The sequence below is a fragment of the Notothenia coriiceps genome, unplaced genomic scaffold (assembly GCF_000735185.1).
Source record: "Notothenia coriiceps isolate Sejong01 unplaced genomic scaffold, NC01 NC01_scaffold00031140, whole genome shotgun sequence".
Taxonomy (NCBI): Eukaryota; Metazoa; Chordata; class Actinopteri; order Perciformes; family Nototheniidae; genus Notothenia; species Notothenia coriiceps.
In genome coordinates, this window is record NW_011363841.1 from 121,605 (window position 1) to 144,689 (window position 23,085).

The following is a 23,085-nucleotide window of genomic DNA, read 5'->3' on the forward strand; positions in this document are numbered from 1 at the left end:
GTATTATTACTATTATTATTATTATCATTATATAATTATTTTTAAATTAAAAAAATGTATATGATATTCAATTCCCCCCAATTTACAAACACTCATTCCCATAGAAGTATGTGCATTACCAGATTACATTTGTTACTCTCATTTAGAGCAAAGTAATGGCATGATATTTCATGGTATACTATAGCTATTATACCAATCTTCATTGTCGTTAGTGTTTTATTTTTTGCGCAAATATAAATAATGATTTAAAGGTTATTATAGATAACTTTTCCCACACTGTTCTTATAAAAGAAATGTATGCTCTTATTTTGAAGGCAAACTTGTTTTATTTCCTTTATTATGCTGTGAATTTTCCAGTCAGCTGGCATCTTGTTTCACTTCCGCATACATCCACTGAAATCTTATTGGCTGTTAAGTACTGACACGTTAGACCAAAGTATTTGAAGTCTTCATTTCGGAACATGCAAAGTTTCCATCTTCCTGTATTCAGGTTGAATGAGTCTGTGTTTCAACTTGAGACAAAGACACATTTAGAACCTCATAGTAAAAGTTACACATAGTGCAACATGTTGGTAACTTCTCATAGTGAAAGTTACACATAGTGCAACATGTTGGTAACTTTCACTATGAGGTCCTACTGTAAGTCAAAGTAAGCACTAATACTCAATACTATCTGTAAACTCTTCTATAATCTGCTGTATGGATTAACAGGATCTATGTACAACAACAAAATAATGTCAGGACACTCAAACATTAACATGCAAAAGCTTTATTGCAATGACCAATCCAGATCAAACAAGCTTTTCAAATTCAATATGGACAACATTTGAAGCTCCAATGACATGAATCAAATATCCCTTTTCACCTCACCGCTGAGCAAAGGCCTTCAACATAAACTTCTATCCCGGTCTTATGGAACATTTTGCTAAACCGATGAATAAATGAATATACTTCTGTGGATCATTGGATGATATAACTGTTCAATTAGCAGATGTAGGACAGCAAAATCATCTCGCTAGTCCTAGCTTCCACCTGATATTTCAAAGTCTGTCTCTTACTAAGGTTTGTGCTACACCATGCCAACCCATCTTAGCCCTGCATCAGGACAGTGCGGTCTGGCTCTGATGGGCACAGGTCCTGATGACAGGAGTCTGGTCTTCAGAGCTCTAGCAGGGCAGCAGCTCTGGCTCCAGCTTGCGGCGGTGGTTGCTTTCAGACCAGAGCAGCAGCCGGTCCAGTTGGACCAGATTGCTGCCCAGAGGAGTGGACAGCCTGCTGCCAAACATCTGGTTGGTGGTGTTGGGGACGCGGTCAGAGAAGAGGGTCACGTTGCTGGGTAAGGGCTCCTCTGGCTTCAGCCGCCCCTGCAAACACACAGAGATCACATGGTTGTTGGCAGCATTCGGCTGTGATATGGCTCCAAAGCAAGGGATATAATCAGGGACATGTGTCCTGAAATAAGTTATGAAATAGGAGGGTTTTCAATACTGCATAAACATTTGTATTTTACTGAGTATTAAGACATTTTTTATTAAGGTTGATGTACTATTTAAAAATAATTAAAGGGAACAAATCCTGACAAATGATGTGAAAATTAACCAAAGTCAGCCATGGAATTGCCCCACTGTTAGATAACAACAAAAATGAGCAATATTTCTCGTGTTTGCCATGCACAAACATCATGGAAATATTACTGCATATTCATTTGAATATATTCCGAGTTTCAGCGCCTGAAAAGGTGTTTAGATGCATTTATTTCACAGGAATCTCATCAACATACACATTTAGTCTTACCATCTGATCATAGTCCCTGAGGAAATTCCAGTTCTTCTCCCTGTGGAAAGCAATGCATTTGTTCATCTCCATTGTGTTAATGAAATGATAACTAAAGGGATTTCATAATAATTTATTCAATATCATTTATTGGAATAAAATCACACTGTACATTTTACATTTATATATTCAGTTTAATATTTAATATTCCATCTGTCACATACTTTATAATACCTTGCTTTATATCTTGTTATTGTTAATTTGTAAATTCAACATGTATATTTTCTACTTTCTTGTTTATTTCTTGTTTTTACATTTTTATTGTACAATGCCATGTCTTTTTATGCTGCTGCAACACAAACATTTCCCAAATTGGGATAAATAAAGTACCATCTTATCTTATCTTATCTCCAGAGCCATACATTGTTATGCATTTGTTTTGTCACCGCCCCTTCTGATTAGTCTTTTGGATAGACATAGAACATTGCTTACTGTATAACAATACTGAACAATGTTTAACCTCTACATTTGAATGTAATAGTGAACCTTTGAGTGACAAATCTTATATTTGTCGTTGGTAACTGTCACATATAACACAAGTAAAAGTCTTCTAAGTGGTTCCAAATAAAGACAAATAAATTCAAATTGTAGCTTAGACAAATTTGATCATATGACAAAAAGCTGACGTTACAAAGTTATATATTTTTGTAAGATAATTTTCCGTAAGTTGCATATATTTTTGTTTATTATTTCATTTATACACTTTTCATATTCCATTTGATTGACATCTACTTTTTTCTCAATACTCAGTATGATTCATTCATCCATTTCCTCAAGCTGCTGTTGAGCTTCATTATGATCTTGGCTTGGCTTGGCTTTTGCTGACCAGACAGCCATACTGACACTGAAGCTAAACCAGTCTGACCAGTCTGACCAGCTAAACCAGCCTTTTGTAGTCCAATCAACATCAGACTAAAAAAGTGAGCGTCCCCCCCGGACTTATTTTGCCCCTAATATTTCCCCACTCACCATTCCCGCACTCCTCTCCTCTCCCCCCACACCAGCTCCTTCCACACCTGGTCCTGCTTCACGGGGTCTCTCCTCTCTGGGTTCCTCCACCCGGGTCCCGCGGCTCCTGTCCCGAGGCGGCCCCGGTCCCGGTCCGCGGGAGGCTCGGTGGTTTTCGGCCTGGCTCGCTCCGGTAACCGGTATCCCGCAGAGGAGACGCGCCTCACATTGTTCATGTCCATCTCGCCTGGAAGCTATATTAAAGTGGTGGTTTGTGCTCAGTCAGTGAGTGTGAAGAGAAATCACTGCCAGCCGATTTGTTTACGTTTCCATGGAAACCGTGTTCTGGCGCCAGCTGAGGTCAAGTGACAATACTTTCACAATAAGATGTTTACAAGCCACCATAAACAAGGCTATTGCAGGATAACTACAGGTAATTACAGCAGGTCAGAATCTGCACAGTTTTTTGGTTGCCCCCACATTATGTGTTGACATTTGGAAAGGCTTTGGGATTATATTATATTGTGCAAAACAACACATGCAATTAATATTTAAAGTACCCATCCCTCATTTTCATTGTGATAAAAACAGATTTGAACCTTATTATCTTATTAGGGATATTTTTAATTCATAAAAAGCTTATTTTCTTGAATACACCCTATTGTTAAGTGTGTTTACATTTATTTTATTTATTTTTTGTGAGTTGCCTACATTTTTAACCAAAAACGAATCCATATCAGTAAATAACATGCGCTCAATTTGTTAACAAATCATTCTTATTTTTTTTTATTTTTTTTTATAATTTAAACTGTTTGTTTTGTAGTCCTTCTATGTTCATTACATTTTGATGGCTGATAGTTTGTGTATTTTTGAATAAACAGTTGTCACAAGAAATTTATGTTGGTCTTATTGTGTGTTGAGGATCATCAAACAGTATGGGGTTAGGGTAAATATCCCCTAGCTCCCAAATACCCGAAAAATAAGCATCAGTTTCCAGCAAATGGAAAGATCTTATTCAGAGGCAGCTTCATGCAGTGAAGGCCTTCAGGTATGGGGGAACCCCACTGAGTTCAATACGCAGTCGAAGGGAAATGTTCTGCGCACCACAAACTCCTGTCCCTGTGATATGACATTACATTACATTACATTGCATTTAGCTGACGCTTTTATCCAAAGCGACTTCCAGTAAGTACATTCGACCAGGAAGATACAACCTTGAAGAAAACAGAATCATATAAGTACATCAGGTTTCATAGAGCCAAACATTTCAAATGCTACTCAACTGGCTATAGATAAGCCAGCCCTTTATTAGTATATAAGTGCTCTGTTAGCAGTTCTTTGTTAGTAATTCTATCGCTCGAAGTGGAGTCGAAAGAGATGAGTTTTCAGTCTGCGCCGGAAGATGTGATCTGCTGTCCTGATTTCAATGGGGAGCTCATTCCACCATTTTGGAGCCAGGATAGCAAACCCACGTGTTTTTGCTGATGGGAATGACCATCTGCTGGATAGGAATATAGATTATGTGTGTGGAATTATCCCCAAGGATAAGGCTGGATGTTTACTTAAAAGTAACCTAATGTACAGTCCACTTCTGTTCCACTTTACTTGCAAGTGTCATTGTCATAGGATTGCATTGCATTTAAACATATGTTCTGTGGATTCGTTGGGCTCTAAAGGAAATCAATCAGATCCAGTGAAACATGCATTCCTCTAAGAGAAGCAATTGTGAATTCTCAAATTAAAATGTACTTGTTAAAAAAATAATAAAACGTTTCCTTTGTTATTGTCACACAAGGCCACAGGCCTATTGTCACACAAAGGTCAGGATGTTAACAAAATTATATTTTTTAAATAAGGGCATATTTAATGCTCTTCGTCATTTGTTTATCATATAATTTATTCCTGAGATTTATAAAGAGAGTAATGTTATTAACATAGACTGTATATTACACATATTTTGAAAACCGGAAATCACACGCTTTTATTTTGAAACCTGAATGCAACAACAGGATGTGCCTCAGCTTTGCAGGACACACACTGGGCATATTACGGAAATTAATTCCGGTACTCACTTTCTGATGATTTTCCCCATGAGGGAATTAAAAAGAGCAGCAAGGTCAAGGTAATGTTAATCTCTTTTGTTATCCGTAAGCTGAACGTCACATGTGTTTCTATTTCTAGTAGTAAATGGCATTTTAAGCTGGTAGAATGCCTGACACAGTATTGATGCTAGACAGCATTACCTCTGTGCAGCTAACGTGAGTGGACAGGAGACAGAATGCACTTTATTCCATTGGGCAACTTATTCCAAAACGCACGAGCATTAAAGACGTAGCCGCTAAGTGCTAATATGTAGCACACATGCACTAAAACAAATACCACGAAAGTGTAGCTGTCCAAGTACGAGCAGGGTGTTGAACATAAGCTAGCCAGCTAACACCTTCCTCTCAGCTAATGACAGGATAAATAAAATGTATTAAAAGCCAAACTTGAGGGGAAATAGGCTAAATAAGTGTTGAGACATTTGGTAAGCTTCAGGTGCTGCTCACCTGTGAGACCAGCAAGTAGTAAGTAAGTTAGCTTAACTAATCATTTAGTATGGCTACCTGTATCATACGCTGCATCATAGGTGGATACCTAAAACACCCTGGTTAAAGGTTTTAATAAGCAGTTAGATAAACGTAATATACTTAAGATTATATTTGTATAACTATTAGCTAATAAGATTGTTGTTGGCAGTGCATTAGTGGGATGCACACAGGTGTTTTCAATATTGTGTTTGATTAGACCGCCCCTCAGGTGGGCTGGAGCTATGCTGGGAACTGTAGGATGTCACTAAGTACAAGTTCAAATGGCAGGGGGGGGCTTCATTATGCCAAGTGGAAACACCTGTGTTGATAGTCCATTTGTGTCTAGGGGCTCTGTGGTTCTGATATTCAATAGACATTATTCAACGTCATACCAGGTAGTTTCACAGGTGTAACTGATGACATAGAAACTGAATGCATTCCATTTTAGAGAGTTGGTTCCAGGGTTCTGTTATTGTGCATGCTGGCTCAGTGACAAGTCCAATGTCGGCTTTCAAAAAGGCTTATTTTACAAACGTTATCCTCTCCAAACAAAAACAAAATCACAATTTTTCATATATTTTACCTAAGTAGCCTCATTGGTTTTTTTAAACTATCATTCTGAGAGAATCCTGGTTCACTACCCAAATTCTTCCAAAAACGTTGTTGTAATGATTGTTGGTTTAACGTGGAATTTAAATGATTGACACACACACACACAGTTGGATGGTTAAGCAGTGAAATAGCGATGGGTGCCACATTGCTCAGGGGTGTCAAACTCAAATACACAGTTGGCCAACATAAAAAAATCTGTACTATTCGAGGGCCGGACTGGTTCAATGTTTATTGCAAAACGTATTGAAATGAACTTATTGCACATATTAAACCTGGAACTAACAAAGCTTAAATGATTGCCTATAAAAACAACATTAAACATTAATTAATCAGTTGCATTAATTTCTTATGGATCTATCTGCAACTTTGATTCATTTCTTATGATTACATTTTTCCACAGGCCAACAACAGCTTCAAAAAACTATTTCCCTCAAAGAAAAAAACAAACATGCCCTGTTGTCGCAAGAAAAAAAGTGCAGAAGGAAACATTGAAACTCAGTTTGCTGCTCTGTGATGCTAGTTCAAGCCAGATACTTCTCATCTCATCTTGGGTGCAAGTTCATCAAGTTTGGGCTCAGGCTCTGAGCTGAGGAAATCCTCAGGATTGAGTGAAGGTGTGCGTGCAATATACCGGCGGGCCAGATCTAATAGTCATTCGAAATGATCCTGCGGGCCGAAATTAAATCCACCACGGGCCGGATTTGCCCCCCGGGCCTTGAGTTTGACACATGTGCTCTAAACTATCAGTCAAATATGTGACAGGAGTATGGTTGCTTTGTTAGCTGCAAGGATGGGAGCAGGGTGATATCATGGGTCAGACAAACAAAGAGAGGCTTATGGGTAAAGTGGGCCATTGTTCCAATTCACACTGCAATGTCCTAATTTCTAGACAGTTAGTGACCTCAGAGATGCATCACAACAAATCTATAAGTTGGTGCTGAATAAATGATTCAAAATAGCATCTCTTTTCACACTCTGTCTGAAACCAGAGCCCAGTCTGATCTGATTGGTTAGCTGGCTGGCTCTGTTGTGACTGGTCGACCGCTTAGAGATGTCCCACCCTTTAGCCGATATATCATGTTCAATGAGTTGGAGCGCTAGACAATAGAAGCTTGAGTGTTACATAGTGATGTCACAATGTTATTGAAGTAAACAAATTAGATGGAGGTGTTTCAGGCAGGGAGGAGTGTCTGGGAAAGAAACTCCCTCTGGAGGGAACTTTGGAATTTTAGCCTTTGGAGACCATCAACATGCACAAAAACCTATTTAACACACTACAGGAGAGGGGAAACCCTCAAAAGCATTACGGCCTCTTTAAAGTGCAATTTATGTTTTCGATTTGACGGGGATCCGCTCAGGTATTAGAAATAATCACAATTAGTACCATGCTGTTTCTCTATTTGTTTAGCTTTGGTGTATGCTGTGATGTGTCAAATAGTAAACGTCTAAACTATGTGGTTTAGAGATATGGAGACCGTATTTCAGAAAATTAGCCGAGTTGCCAAAATACTGTTCCCACACCTCTTCCAACACCCTTCTACCAGGGTGTCCGCGGGGTCTTAAAAAGTATTAAAAGTTGATAAATCAATTTAGCGAAAATTAAGGCTATTAAAGGGCATTTTCCAATGTATTACATTTTGTAGCTTGTTTCCAATAAGTATATAAATTGTCCAAAGAGGTTGTATTCTACAGCCTGCCTGAATGTAATCATTGCGTAGGTGTGTAGTGTGATTCTGTGTAGTTTATTTATGGCATCCCGTTGGATTTGACGTCATCTGAACAGGACATCGCACGCTCACTGCTTGACAGCGCGTGAAGGTCCGTTTACGCCGGTTGCTAAACATCGCTATGGGGAAATGCAAGTTTGCGTCCAAATGGTTGGCAGATAAGGAGGAAGGACAATCAATACTGTATATAGTAAATGTGAGGTAAAGTGTGTCGCCAATGTAACCGGTTAGAACTCAAAGTGGCGATGAGGTCTCAAAATGTATGGAAAGGGTCTTAAAAGGTATTACATTTGACTTCAGGATTCCTGCATATACCCTATCTACAGTCCTTTATTTCATAAGGTGAAATGGAAAACACCTAGTAAGTGCATGTGCTTCTCCATGAGGTGTTCAATAAAGCCTTTACGCTTGAGGCTGTCGGTTCAAGGATGGGCTTTTATTTTCTTACTTACAAACTTTTCACTGCCACGTGCAAGACCCAAAGGACCACTAGGGCCTGGATTGGCCCAGCATCATGAGACACAGTCTGTATTGGTTTATGTGGCATTCATGAGATGTTCTGCTGTTATGATCTATACCTCTTGTTGCTGAAGCCAGTCCTCACAAAGCAATTGTACTTGGAAAATAAATGGTTTAGTCCACAAGGGAATCCTTACTTTTGTAATCCATTAAACATTAAAGCTGAGTGATTTCTCATTTTCACAATGGGATTTAACTGCATACAAATAATTTATTCTAAAACATTTCCCATATGGCTAAAATAAATAATGTATTAGGATATAATGATAACTCAAAAATTAAATAAATGTCTTTTTGAAAGGTCACAGTGAGATTCAGCTACACCTCTCCTTTGGAGCTGACACAGATTCAGTGAGTTGGGCCAATGCGTGCTTTCATATGATGAACGCTTGCTGTCAAGAGGGATTGGACACTGGCCTTTACGGTGGAGGACATCCACCCTAATCACGAGCACCACTTTGCTGCTCTTTCATGCTGTGTTTGTTTGCCCTGTCACCCCACAGACACATTCTCTGCATCGGGGGTCTTATGGTTGACTAATCAGATGAAGTGGTGGTGCGGTCAGCAGAGCACACGACTGGAAAGTGAGAGGGACATTCCAGACGGGGAGAGTCAGAAGTGAGAACTAGCTGCAAATAGCCCCTGGACCTGGGAGTGAGGGGAACAACAGGAGGGCCTATTCAGAGGGGTGGAGGAGAGGACTACTGGTATTTTGAGAAGCAGCTTGGTTAGATGTTCTAGGGGTCCAGTGTGTGTCTCTTGATTTGAGTTTAGCTGCACTGGAAAGCTCTCATGGAGATCAACCAGAAAGAGGAGAAAGGAGAAGATGGCTGTGATGAGTGTTGGTTGGTTTAGAAGCTTTGAGGCTCAGTGTTTCCTTGCCAGGCTTAGGTGTGTGTGCTTGTGTGTTCATGCGTTCTGTAGTTCAACCTCCATATGTTTTCTATCCTTTCCCCAGCCCTTTACAGTGTAAGTGTTTCTAAGATTAGGCTAGTACATAAGTATATCTTCATTTGACTATATACTTCGTATGTCTTTAGGCAAACAACAATCTTCACTAAATCATCAATCACTTTTTTCAATTGACACATTTTCTTTTAAGATTCAGACTTTCTGTGTTTATAATTCTTAGGCCGAATTATCAAATGGTTTTGGTTTGATAGAGCAAACTTGCCTTTAAAGCCTCATGCATTTACCATACCACACATGATCACATTTGACCTTGTGTAAAGAACACACATATTGCTCATATTACAATATCATTGGCTGTACTACTTTTCCAGTAGCGTGGGTTATAGTTATTTTTAAATGTATTTATATTCTGCAATATACTTCAGGAAGATGAAAAGACTGTCACACTAAATAACAATATTAAGCCTAATAATGCTGTGCTATTTTACTGCCTGGGTGTTTGTGTCTGACTAGCATATTCCACTTGAGATTTAATCAGTCCCAATTTTCTGATTTAATTAAAAAAGGGAACATTTAGAGTCTGACGGTTTTAGTAAGATGGTGGCAGATCAACTCAAATCTTCAATTAAGTCATGTCTCTTAAAACCAGGTCTCACTGCTGCGGTAAAGTGAGAGCTCCTGGAGTCCTCAGAATAAGTCTCCTGATTGTGTTCTTGTCCCAGGCCCTGAGGGGGAGATGACAAAGGAGGATGTTTCAAAGCCTGTTGAGGGAGACGCTCTGCGGGACTGGGCCTCCTCCCATCAGCGGCCCATTATCCATCAGGTGGCTTCTGCACCCATGCCCAGTGACTGCGGTGAGCCTCCACACACATGCACACATTCAGTTAGGGCTGCAACAGACCGTTCACAGTTTCATTCATAACATTGAAATTCAAATTTTAAATGCACATTAAAGCTTTTATCTCTCTGCATGTCTATTCATTTTGTGTACAAATTGTTATTCCTGTATGGTTGCAAATAAATATTAGACTACACTAATATTATGACTATTTGCAGAGTAACACTTTCCCTGTGGCCACAAAACTGTTTGCCTTCCTTTTGAGTGGAGTTTAGGTTCAAACCCTCACTGCAATGAACACCTCGATGACTTATAATCATGCAGATAAAGAAAATGATCAGCTGAAAACATTCAAAACTATCAATGAGTCACGATTGTTGATCTTCATCAATGCCCCACTAGGTGGGACTAATCAACATTTAAGTAGAAATAATCAATGATGATGATGATGATGATGGTAATTCCCCTGCAGACAGCACCTAATTAAGTCCTGAGACTGCACTCAATAACTGTGCTGGCCACTGACTCCAGTGAAGGGTGACAGGGATTCATTTCTTGCTGATCATTTTTTATAATGTGAAAGTTAAACACAAAGTAATGACACATTTCTTACAGATTGATTCTGTAAACTATTACATTTTCAAATTGTAAATACGTTTGTATTCTCATGCTGCTCAGTGGGCTTCACAGAGAGCATACAGCTTCACATATGATTTATATAATCCAAAACAGGTAAAGGGGATATCCGTTTGAATGTAATGTAGACCAGAATATCACAAATGATAATGTAGTCTTAAATGGAATGCAGTCGGTTAAGCAAAGGCAGCAGGTTTGAACCAGGTTACATGATAAGCTTTGGCATTCACTGTGAAAGGCCAAGCCCATTTGTTTCCATCTTCCGTCGTGCTCGGTAATGCTTCATTTGGTTCACGGCAGGCTATCCGCTGTCACATCTGATTGCATTCTCTGCAGCACAGCAAGGGCATTTCCCAAGATTACTAATTTGATTGAATCGATTGAATAGTGTGCTGCAGAAAGTTAATGTATGTCTGTGCTGCAGAGTCTCAAGGCTCTGTTCACATGCACACACTGGTGAGAAAGGATCAAAAAGCTTTAGGTTCCCAGGTCCAAAGTTCACTTGAGTTGCATTTGAGTTAATCTGTTGTTTTCTGTTATCTCACCACCTGCAGAGTTCTCCTTCTTTGACCCGAGTGAGCCGCAGTGCAGAGAGGTTCTCCTGGATCCCAGCACCACCATACCAGAGCTGTTCGCTGTCCTCAGGCAGTGGGTGCCCCAGGTCCAGAAGAACATTGACCTCATCGGCAATGAGGTGACGCCATCCAGCATTTTTCACTGTCTATGTGCTCTAGGTATACAAACTACTACTCATTGAATCAGTCACATGTCAATAAAAAGCAATGCTAAATACATTACATGTCACTTGTTAGACGCTTTTATCCAAAACGACTTACATACTCAATACTGTGGGCAATCCCCACATGAGCAATTTGGGGTGAAGTGTCTCGCCCAGGGACACAACGACATGCTGACTGCAGTGGGGTTTGAACCTGTGACCCCCTGATCCCCATACCAAGGCTCTATCCACTGCGCCACACCTCCCAAATACACACATTTGATAACTGAAAGCAACAGAATATCTCAAAACAAAATTCACTTTTGCCAACCAACCCCTGAAGCACCTCCACGCAGAGTTACACAAAATAGCTGCAATGCAGTAAATTGGGCAGGGAAGCAGTTGTCTCAATAGTAAAACTGAAGATAATTTTCTCCCTGTCTCACTTAATAACTGCTACCCTTGAGAAATACATGCCTCATTTCAAGCCCAACAATTCTCGCCCACATTTAAGGATGAGTAGAGTTAAAAGAGAAACAGCTTGCTTGTCATTCATCAGATCAGTGCCCTGGAGTTTAATTTCATAGACTATTATGTAATACTTGTGCACAGTGACACTAGCAGTCCCACTGACACACTGCACTTCTTGTCTTTGCACAGATCCTAAAGAGAGGCTGCGGTGTGAATGATCGAGACGGTCTTACGGATATGAGCCTCCTGCACTACTGCTGCAAGGCCGGGGCCCAGGGCATCGGTTAGTACTGACACTCTCAGCTGGGCTGTTAAAGTGTACAAACAACAGAATCTTGTATCACTAACTTAATGTTCACAACAAAACCATTTAGTATGCCAGGAACAAATATTTAGTATGTGCCAATTAGAGGTTGCACTAGAGTTTTTCGCTGCCCGTCATTTTGACGGATAGGATCTAAAAATGTCTGTCAAAATCCATTATTACCCGTCGGTCTGAACACAACTCTGACGGAGGGGGAGAGCACGCTCGTTAACTGTCAATGGGGGGGACAACATTTCAATGATTTGTACGGCAAAGTTAGGTTTGGAAACAATATCATTTCCTTTTTGGAGGGCATGCATAACACCGGAGCCTCGTTGCCGGGAAGCTTTGGCGCTGTTCTGAGTTTGTTCTAATCCGTCAAAATGACGGACTGCTTTCAGATTTCAGAAAATATTCGGTTAACGCGACCTCTGGTGTCGATACATGGAATGTCAAATACAGTATGCGGAAAGTGCCATGAAATCCGACTACATCCGGTCACATTTCGCAGTATGCAAGCCAAAAGTTTTTTTCTGGCTATTCTGGCCAATTATGGCATTAACTGCAGTAACGAGTGAACGTACGTCATTTTCTTTACCTGGTATGGATCTCCACTTGTGATCAGATCTCACTTCCCTTCTCTATATGGTAATAAAAATGTACGTTATTTTTGTGTGTATGTTCAAAATACACATTTTACTGAAAATAATGAATTGTTATTGGTGTGATGGGTGCATGCTTTAATTTCAGTTACTCTCACATAAATCATACATTATTACAGACACGTTGTTTACTAATTAAAAAGCACACAGTCTTTGTCTGGCTGGCTCTTTAATTAGTCATTCCACATATCTGTAACAATGTATGATTTATTTGAGAGCAACAACTGAAATGTACGCAAACTTTCAGAACAATCATCAACTGCTCTTCCACTCATAGACCGCAAACTGAGTGTATCTCTACTAGGGGTGCAACAACTAATCGACTTAATCGATTAAAATCGATTACCAAATTAGTTGGCAACTAATTCAGTCGTCGATTCGTTGGTGACGTCATCACATGTGTTCTACACCCTGTTAAACTCCAAAGTTATCGCTCTTTTTTATGGGTACAGGAGACATTTAAAACATATGTCATATGTATTATTGCTACATAAACATTATATCGCAGTCTTAGTGTCGCCAACTCCGTTTCTAATATGCAATATGACTACAAAATGCGTCTATAATGTATTTTCGATCTTCCCAATTCAGACGAGAGATCTCTCCCCCGCCTGCTTGCGAGGGGGCGGGGCAGTTTACACACACACGCAGGAGATGGCGGAGAGAACGCGCTCCGAGGTGTGGTTAAACTTTAGCCGTCTCGATGTGGACAATGCTCGTTACCAAAAGTGCAATAACAGTTTATCATATAAGGGCGGTAACACGAGCAATTTGTCTAAACATTTAGCAAAAGTGCACCACATTCAGACGGAGGAATGCACCAGGTTCGACTGTCTTTCTAGCAGCTCGGTAACCCCGTCCACGTGTCTGTTTACATTCATGTCAACCTAGTGGATTATTGACTCGGTTGTTGACATACAATAAGGTGTCATTTCACATACTCCGGGATTAACGTGAAAATCAACCAATACATTTATCTTTCAAAAGGGACGGATGGCTGACGACGCAACTGGAGGTGGTGAGTGAGGTACCGACGTCCAGGCGAGAATGGGAGGTAACGACCCTCCGGACGTCGGTCGGTGGGTCTAGTCGACCCCCCTGCAGTTTCATCCGTCGCTAGTCGACGTCTCGGGAGTACAATCAGGTCGCGGCCGCTTCCAATCCCAGTCGTCGGGTTCCTTTCTTCGACCGCACGGTTTGGGTCGTCGACCAGAGACGTAGTGGAACCCTTGTGTCCTCCGTCATGGTCCCATGACCATGCTCGTGGCATCTCTAATACCGACTTGTTTGCTGATTAAACTATTAGCTAATTAGAATAGCCTAATTAACTTTGCTAATTAGCTAATAGAGCCTGCAATTCACAAAATTTGACATAGATGATGAGGATAATAGCTGTGTACGAATAAGCTAGGCCCAAGGAAAAATTGCTACCATAATTGCCAAGAAAAACTGTTCCTTTTATTCACAATTTGCATTGAAATTTGTTTAAACACTTTGTTTTGATTGTAACGAAAAAATAAAAATTAAATTTATGTATTATAAGTGTATTTTTTCTTTGTTGTTACAAAAATTGTTTAGTATAATTTAATTACAACTACTGTCTTGGACATTTGTCTTATTCGACTTTGAATTGTTTTATTTGAGTCTATGGAGAATTAGTAATTGGATCAAAAATATTGACTCAATTGAGAACACAACGACGATCGTATGTATTGTGGACTAGCACCTTTGCNAAGCATATAGAACAAACAGTGGATGTATTTTATGAACATTTATCCATGCTGAAAGTAGATTTAGATGTGTTGGGAGTGAGATAGAGATTATTATCTAATATATGCATCCGATGAAGCATTGCAGGAAGTTCTGTTGTTGATCAGAGGCTGTTGTTGGGGCTTGTCAAAAACGTTTTTTATTTTTGTTTTGTAGGCAGACCATGCAGGCCTCAGAGAGTTAAACTTGGGCCTGCGACCATAGTTTTACTGTATTTTGTTTTGAAAATCCACAGCGGAGGTTTTTGTCGTACTATGCAGTGTATTTTGCATATCTCTCAGTAGCCAACGATCTGAGAGTCTGTTGGCTCGGACATAAACTCTGTAATAAATGTAGTCTACATTTCATAAGAGGTGTAAAACCTGAGAGCGTTTTAATCGCATTTGAACTAAATGCTTATATAATCTGTAGTTGTATTTGTATTGTTGATTTACTGTGTGAACGAGGCGATGTAGAGAAGGTTAAGCTGTCATTATTAGGCTGTTATGTACTGTTGGAGTGGTAAGCAGGCTTATTGTTTTTGGATATTTGTGGAGTTAGATGGTCTGTGAGTGTTTTTTTATTGGTTAAGTGGTCCTTGGTATGAAAAAGTTTGAAACACTGCGCTCGTGGATTGTCAACGGGGGGAGCCTCGCTGCGGGCAAATTATACAGATGGCTAGTCTGCCGATGAAAAAGGTCAATGCACACATTATTAATAATAATTTAAAAAGAAAATTGATTTAAAAAAAATCATATTTTTTTCAATTTTTATTTTGTAATCATCTCGCGACCCCCGTCTTATCTGTCAGACAGAAACCATTATTTATTTTTATTATCATACATTTGACCTCCTTGTGTCTATTGACCTGATAAATTATCAGGTCAATAGACACAAGGAGGTCAAATGTATGATAATAAAAATAAATAATGGTTTCTGTCTGACAGATAAGACGGGGGTCGCGAGATGATTACANCGGAACCCCGAGGCATTAGCAACAGATCAACGCACAATCAACCCATACAGGACATCTCTTTCTCCACATTAAGTGTTACACATTAGAATTGACTACTCTTGTCTGTCACATACTCTTCTTGTCTGTCACATAAGTGGCGCAACTGAAGCGGTATTGCGCTAAAGGGAAATTATTTTGACCGGACATTTTGACCGAAGAGATTTAGATTTGCTTGCTAACGGGAACTCTGACGTCGCCATTGTGTGTGCTTCGCGGATGCACTCGGCTGCTCGGTCAGCTTCTGGACGAGGAGGCATTCCTTCGACCAATTTACAGTAGATAACATTACAAACATTTTTAACAGGGGCCATAATAGCGTAAATAATGTTTGTTTTGGCAGTTATAACTGAATGTAATGTTTTCTACTTTTTTACATCTGGGAAGGCATTTGCCTTCATCAGATGGAAAGTGTCTTGACCAACAACTTAAGTATTTCTTATAGCTATGCAGGGCATGCAAGGGAGCAAACACAAACAAGTGAAATGAAGAATACAATTGAAATTGTAATATTGTGGTGGTTCATCTTATAATTCAGTCTAGAGAATGCACCAGACAGCATCTAAGACCTGCAAAAATCTAAATGTTCTAGGGGGAGGCCCCCCAAACCCTTTGTGCGTCATTTCGTCCACGCGCATTTTTCAGGGCAATCTCTATTGGGCTCAGGGCCATCTGTAAATTAGCTTAGATGGGCCACAGGGCCATCTCCCAAAATCCTTAATGTCATGCACTGTAATCTGTTATTGATTTGGTTTGAGAAAAGAGAAATTCATGTAATTGTGATAGTCATTAGCTACGCCAAGTATATTCAATATATCTTACCAACAATTCAAAACTAAGTGCAGGATTCTTCACTGGGTGTCATTTCTATCCTGTGAGGACATGTTGTCATCCTCTGATCAGTGTTTGCTGTGTCTAATGTCACATCTGTTTCTCTCTCTTCCTCCAGTTAACCACGCTTGAGATTGCAGCGCATCGTGGATGTGGTGGTGGGGGGTGTCCTCCTAAATCGAAGAATACACAAAGCTCCGTTTGCAGATCAGCACACTGAACCCATCACATCTCCACAAGCCACCCGCCGTGCTTCAGCCTGTGACAGTCAGCATTCCCTTTTTTTACCCGTTGAACTTCTTTTCGGGGCATTTCCAGCGGGTAATCAAACTCACCTGAGCACCCGCGATCTCTACACCATGATGGATATATTGTAAGAGTATTAGCTCCTCCCGGGCCCTCCACTAGACCTATGAACTGTCTCTGAGGGCTGAAGTGGCTCGTTCAGCTCCCACAGAACACAAAAGAGCTCTTATGAGTCGACAAGGGGACACACTTACCTCACAAGGACACTTTCTGACTGAAGGACCCGACAGAAAAAACTCCTCACCGCCTTTGGGGATTCTTGTGGCCAAAAAAAACCGTGTGTATAATGAACAATATGAAGGGTATAAAGGGGGAACACTACACTCGTTCTGTAATGGCGGAAGACTTGATCTCACTTATCCAAACTCTTTTATTGATTGTAGCTTCCCACAACTCTGCTTCACACGGGTCACAAATTGAATAAGGTACTTAAGCAAAGCAGCTGTGAGGGGAAGGAGTGTCATATTCCTCCCAGGATTCAGCAAATAATTCCTTGAGTGCCTCTTATTCAGATTTCTGACTCGCTCTGGATCACCGCTTGCTCGTTACAGATGGCATTAGATTAGACATGAGATCCTCACAACCCCCGTAATCTTTCAAACCTGCACTGTCAGTTATGAGGGTTAATGTTTACTGAATTCAAGGGGTGCACCGTTAACGCTTTTCTGAAACGAGCTCGACTCATTGTTTGTTGTTTGAATGTACTTTACCAGAGACGACACGCAGGCATTGTATTACTTTATCCAAATATACTTGACTGAAGCCTGCCCTCATCACCAACTCCTCTGAGTGAACCTGCATGTGTTTGCCTTTTCAGGCCTCCACCTCTTAGGATTTAGGGGAATCTATACGGGGGCCGACAGGTGCAAACAGGCTATAACGACCCAACATATCTCCATCAGGAGCAATGCACTGAAGTTACCAATACGCTGCAAATATAAAAACACAAAAAAAATGAAGAAAAATCTTCACCAACTTGATGATAGATGCCCATACACATGTCAAAACACCACGGAAACGAGGACAGTAAAAAGTGACGCACACAGCTGGGACGGGAGCGCTTGTTGACGTTCGGTGGTTAATAAAGTTGGCCAACTGTCACTGGAAACTTACCTAAAATGTTTAATTTGCATATTTTAACATTTTCATCACTTGAGTCCTGATATTATTGCAGATGTGCTGTAAGCTAGCAAGCTAACCTACTCATTTCTAGTATACCGACAGAATACTTATGGAACAGGCCAACTAGCTGTGTGCCTCACTTTTAAGTGTATTGTGTTTTGAGCTTCTTGCAGCGTTTCGTTTACTCAGCGCTAAACATGTATTGTCATGTTGGTGAAGATGTTTCTTTATATTTGATTCGTTTGTGAAGCTGCTGCATGTTTCTCCTAATGGAAGTGTTTTGGGCCGTTGATGGGTGTTTGCAACTATCTGCCTCCGTAAATCTACCCATAAGAAGCAGAAACAATGAAGGTTATGCAATCATATCCCATGAGTCAAATACTGAGCAGCACTATTCCATTCAAAGTTTTTCTAAAAGTGTTTTGTCCTGATATTTTTGTATTAAAAGTAACCAAACTCGAGTTTGGGCACATTGTTGTGTATGTGGCTTATATAGCAGGCGGAGAGTAACTATTTGTGTGTGTGTGTGCGTGCGTGCGTGTGTGCCGAGTGCTCTCCTTTAACCAAGAAGCATGTTTTATACATATGAATATACACAGTCTATATTTTACATGCCATACAGTGCACATTATATTATTTATACAGCCTTGTCCACTTTGTATTTAAGGGCTCTACATCCAGATTGCATGTTTGCTACCAAACGGCTCTATAATAATAACTTCAACAATAAAGACATGGATGTGCCTTTTGGTTTTGGATTATTTTTCTGTTTTTAAAATAAATCATTTTGTAAAGGTGTGTGATAACTTTGGGTTTTTAAAGTGTGAGACAAATGACCACAACGTAATGTTTTATTAAAATAGTTCAGATAAGGAAAGCTTTACAGATTACAGTATTTCTCATATTGCATAGAAAAATGTTCTTTATCTAATAACACTACATTCTGTCACATACAGTAGGAAAAAGGATTGGCTTTTTTGTCACTGAAATGTTATAAAAAGATACGTGGGTTTAAAACTGAGGTAAAAAAAGCACATTTGATGGGTTACTTTAAAAAAGAAAGCTGCCTTTACTGGTTTACAGGACAGTCCGGCTCAGGGTCCCCCTCCAGCTTTAGTCCTCCTTCTTGGAGCTGATGCTGCGCTGCCTCTGGTAGTAGAGCACGGTGAGCAGCACCCACATGTTGAGCAGCGTCATGACGACAAACCGCACCAGAACTGTGACCAAAGAGACACGTTTTTTTTTATTAGATTTCAAATACTTAAGCAAAGAATATAAGTAGACACACTTAACATGATGATATTGTTTTGTCATAATGAATTGATTATGTGCAAGTTACAGGTGGTAAAGGGTTTACAATGGTCACCATATTTCATTTAAAGTTGACCTTTTTCCTCTACCAAAAAAACGAGAGGTTCCACCTTCTCTGCAAAAATGAATACTTCTTCAAATGAAAGCCGTGTAAACACATTGGAAACTCATAGTTTATTACGCTACTACTAATGTTTACATTTGGCCTATATATTAGTTTGAAGTGCCTTTTCCCTTTCACAGTATTTTAGTTGACTTACCCGTTACTGATGTGAATAACAATACTGATTAAGTACTTCAGTTTTATGTAAATATTTAGCCATTGGATGGATGGAACAAGACCAATAGGCAGAGATGCAAAGAAGACAAATGGACGCAAAACGAAAAGGGAACAGAAATGACCACAAAGAGATGCAAAATAGCCATAAAGACACCCACAAAAAGACCAGAAAACTAACAAATGACCACAGACACCAAACACAACTCCACAAAGATGCACAACGAGCATTAAAAGGTCAAATCACATACAAAAAGAAATTATAGCAAAGCACCAGATAACAAAATAAATCCTTGGTTCATGTAAAACTATGCTGATGGTTATTTAGGAAACAAATCTTTTTAAAAGGGTTGCCTCTGAAATGTTTCTAGAGATCTGTGGGGACCCTGCACACCCCACAGTCATTTGTCATTCAGTTTGACTCACCCTGCATGTCTCCAGTTGTCACTGTGGTGGTGTAAATCCGTGCTGAAACAAAGAGGAGGCCGCGTTAATCACATCCTCATTAATCAAAGAGAGCGTCTTATATTTCATTAATGAAGTGTGGAATTGCAAATTTATGAAATTAGGAGCAGGGTAAAAAGCACAATACATATTCATGCACTAACACATTACATTAACAGTCCTGTAGGGAGAAGAACATTTCAAATTCGTTAAGCACTTCTGAATGTATTAGAAATGCTAACATGAGGGAGACAGATAACAGGAGGATATTGGCGTTTTTGAAAATTGGATCCTAGTGTACTCTGGGTAATATAAGACTTAATTAACCTAAACTAAATTTTCCAAGTGTATCTAGAAATCCCCATGAAACTTGCCAAGTTTATAATTGAACTTATTATGCTACTTTTCAGGTTAATATCTGTATTGTGTGCCTCTACTACTGTGACATGTTCACATGCTTTAATGTTCAAAAAGGTATTTATTTTTCTCTTACTGCCTGTATATGTAAACAAGGCATTGTCTTAAGTTTGTGCCAATCTGCAAACATATTCAGAACAGATCTGATCATAAGATAAAGCCAGATTCAAAATTAAGTAATTTTGTAGACAGAGTGAATTTTGGATATGTTTTTATCTCCACATAAATCTGAAAATACAGTCAACAGCCATTACTAGAAAACCCCATTCTGCCATGTTTTTGGAACTACAATGTTCCATAAATAAGACTTTGAATTCTATATGATCAAACACTGTAATAACCTTTAGAATATAGATAGGAATGAAAGTGCTACATATATGGCAGGCGTGTGGAGTTGAGCGTTGGTGTTCGGATCAGGGGAGCACAGGTTCAAACCCCACTGCAGTCAGCATGTCGTTGTGTCCCTGAGACACTTCACCCCAAATTGCTCCTGTGGGGATTGTCCACAGTATTGAGTATGTAAGTCGCTTTGGATAAAAGCGTCTAACAAGTGACATGTAATAATGTGGAGATTTGAAGGCATTACCTATCGCTTACCAGGGTTTTTTCTAGAAAAATATAGTATGAGGGCGCTGATCTTGTATAAAGATATATCAATTATCTCGACAACATGTTGCCAGTATACAAGATGGACGTTGGAGCTCCGTAAAAACAAAGCTGTCTCTGCTGCCTGACGGTCTATTTGACACCATTTTCATATTTTGGAGTAATTATAAAGTTTGACGAACAGAAATATTGTTTTCTGGCATCACAGAGGGAAAATCAGTATTTTTGTATGCGGGCACGAGCGAAAGTAAGAGGGCTCAGCGCCCCTGTTACCCTGTTTAGACAAATCGTGCTAACTTTTGTTGATTTTTGCGGGAATCTATTGAAATAAATTGACAGTGTAGTTACAAACGACTACATTTATACTTTGGATGTTTTCTTTCCACCTGCCGGACAAAAAACACATTCTGTACGGTAGCCACAAGTCTCAACCAGTAAAAAGTGATAATAAACATTTTTCTTTGATTCTAATTGATCAAATGAGGATGTTGGAGCATTTAATAGCCATAGAGCCACAATATTGAGGCAATGGTGGAGAACAAAACAGAGCTAAAAGTGGAGTGAGTTTGGACTTTAATTCAAAGTGGCTACCCCTGTTCTTCTGTTGGGAACTGGGAGGTCTTCTTTGTTTTCATGTCCAATGTGTGATACTCACCTATACATGTGAAGGTAGCCATTGCCCAGGAGAGGGCGCTAACCTGTCCTGCGTCCTTAGACTTCCACATGCACAGCAGCTGGGCAAATTTACTGGCTGCACTGATGAATGTACACAGGCTCTGTGGAGAGAGTGGAGGTCAGACTCAGTATATGGTTTCTAAAGTTTCAAAACACTTTGTGTAGCCTGCGAAAACTTTTATTTTCAGATAGAAAGCAGTTGAAGGACCGCCGCTCTCCCAGACAAACTAACCAACAAAGCTATTTGGCATTCATAAAGCCTGTGTGTCTTCCTTTGACACATCAGGTGAAATGAAGTCTGGATAACTTCCTGTCCAAATCTCCACCTCATTGCTCCTGACTGATGACCTCTCTTTGCTTACTTTGTGACTTATGATTGACGTTAGAATGATTCATTACCATGGCCGAATCTATGATCCACTTCTCTAGAGTGAGGAGCCTCCAAACCCCAACAAACCTGAACACATTATGTTAAGGCAATAACACGTGACGTACTGTAAAAGGCATCACTGGGTCATTGGTTTTCGTTTACAGAGGGAACACAATTGTATTTGAGGTGATGAAAGGATACAGCAAGGTGTAGAGGAGGCTCTGCTTCAGGCTGCCGTTGTAGTGCAGGATGAGGAGCAGGAGGATGGCATCTGAGGAAATGGAACAGGCACATGATCAGTGGACTGCAGGCTTTCATTTCCTTTGAAGGCGTACCAATATCAGTTCTTACCGTGTCATTAACTCAACCAGAAACTACATTCTCTGCTTCAAAATCGTTCTTATATTTTCTACCTCAGACCGTGTTTAAGAAATGAACGTAGTCATGGACCATTTTGAAGGCGTGCCCTTTGTTACTGTTGACCTGCTGATAGACATTCTTCCAACTTGTTTTTTTCTTTTTCGGTACCAAAAGTGACACGAGACGTTGGAGCTCAGTTTGACCAAACGCTGAACAAGGGTTTTAGGCAACATAACTTGCATGAATTGAAAACACTATTTAAAATGATAAGTTCTAAGAAGAAACGGCAGACTTACCCAAACCATACATTAACGCCTTAAACCCTGAACTTTATTTTCTATACAACTCTAAATGGGACCATAATTCAAAGTCATGATGTATTCAAGAAGACTTGAACCTAGCAATTGAGACTAAAAACTCATTAGGAACATTTTCAATGAGGTAAGAAATCTGGTGAGAACTAGGTTCATTTTCTGGTAGACTTCTATACAATCTGATTTATTTACAACCAGTGAAGTTGCCCCCTCCTGTCTATTAGAGATAATGCATGTTTAAGGCACTTCCACATTGGCTTCACGTTTTGTTTTAGGCCTGGAGGTTGCTGCTTGTCTTATAATAATAATAATAACAATAAAGATTTATTTATATAGCACTTTTCATACAACACGTGCAGCTCAAAGTGCTTTACAAAATGACACATCACAAGTTAAAAACAAACAAGAAATTCCCCTCAGATTATTTGGTAAGAACTTTAAAAAGGTACATGCAGCAAAATATAACATTTGATCAGGTCAATAGAAACAAGGAGGTCAAATGTATGATAATACAAATAAGACAGATAAGAAACAAGACAAC

At 39.7% G+C, this 23,085-nt stretch overlaps 3 protein-coding genes across 3 annotated transcripts; 1 reads left to right on the top strand and 2 right to left on the bottom strand.

Moving 5' to 3' along the window:
* Positions 1-801: 801 nt before the first annotated feature.
* cimip5 (ciliary microtubule inner protein 5) lies at positions 802-3,097 on the bottom strand. Its single transcript, XM_010787737.1, has 3 exons — positions 2,803-3,097; positions 1,795-1,834; positions 802-1,364 (listed from the first exon to the last, which is right to left on the bottom strand). Exons 1-3 carry the CDS (start codon positions 3,021-3,023, stop codon positions 1,167-1,169), a joined length of 459 nt encoding a protein of 152 aa, XP_010786039.1. The 5' UTR covers positions 3,024-3,097; the 3' UTR covers positions 802-1,166.
* A 1,710-nt stretch (positions 3,098-4,807) lies between these two features.
* On the top strand, positions 4,808-12,072 carry LOC104959839 (CAP-Gly domain-containing linker protein 3-like). Its single transcript, XM_010787750.1, has 4 exons — positions 4,808-4,903; positions 9,844-9,975; positions 11,150-11,289; positions 11,974-12,072. The coding sequence occupies exons 2-4, from the start codon at positions 9,858-9,860 to the stop codon at positions 12,070-12,072; spliced, it is 357 nt and encodes a 118-aa protein (XP_010786052.1). The 5' UTR covers positions 4,808-4,903; positions 9,844-9,857.
* A 6,535-nt stretch (positions 12,073-18,607) lies between these two features.
* slc66a3 (solute carrier family 66 member 3) lies at positions 18,608-22,163 on the bottom strand (the record flags this gene model as incomplete). Its single annotated transcript, XM_010787751.1, has 5 exons — positions 18,608-18,987; positions 19,785-19,826; positions 21,481-21,601; positions 21,900-21,957; positions 22,072-22,163. Coding segments are annotated over 5 exons (417 nt in total), but the record flags the coding sequence as incomplete, so codon positions are not given.
* Positions 22,164-23,085: the final 922 nt, after the last annotated feature.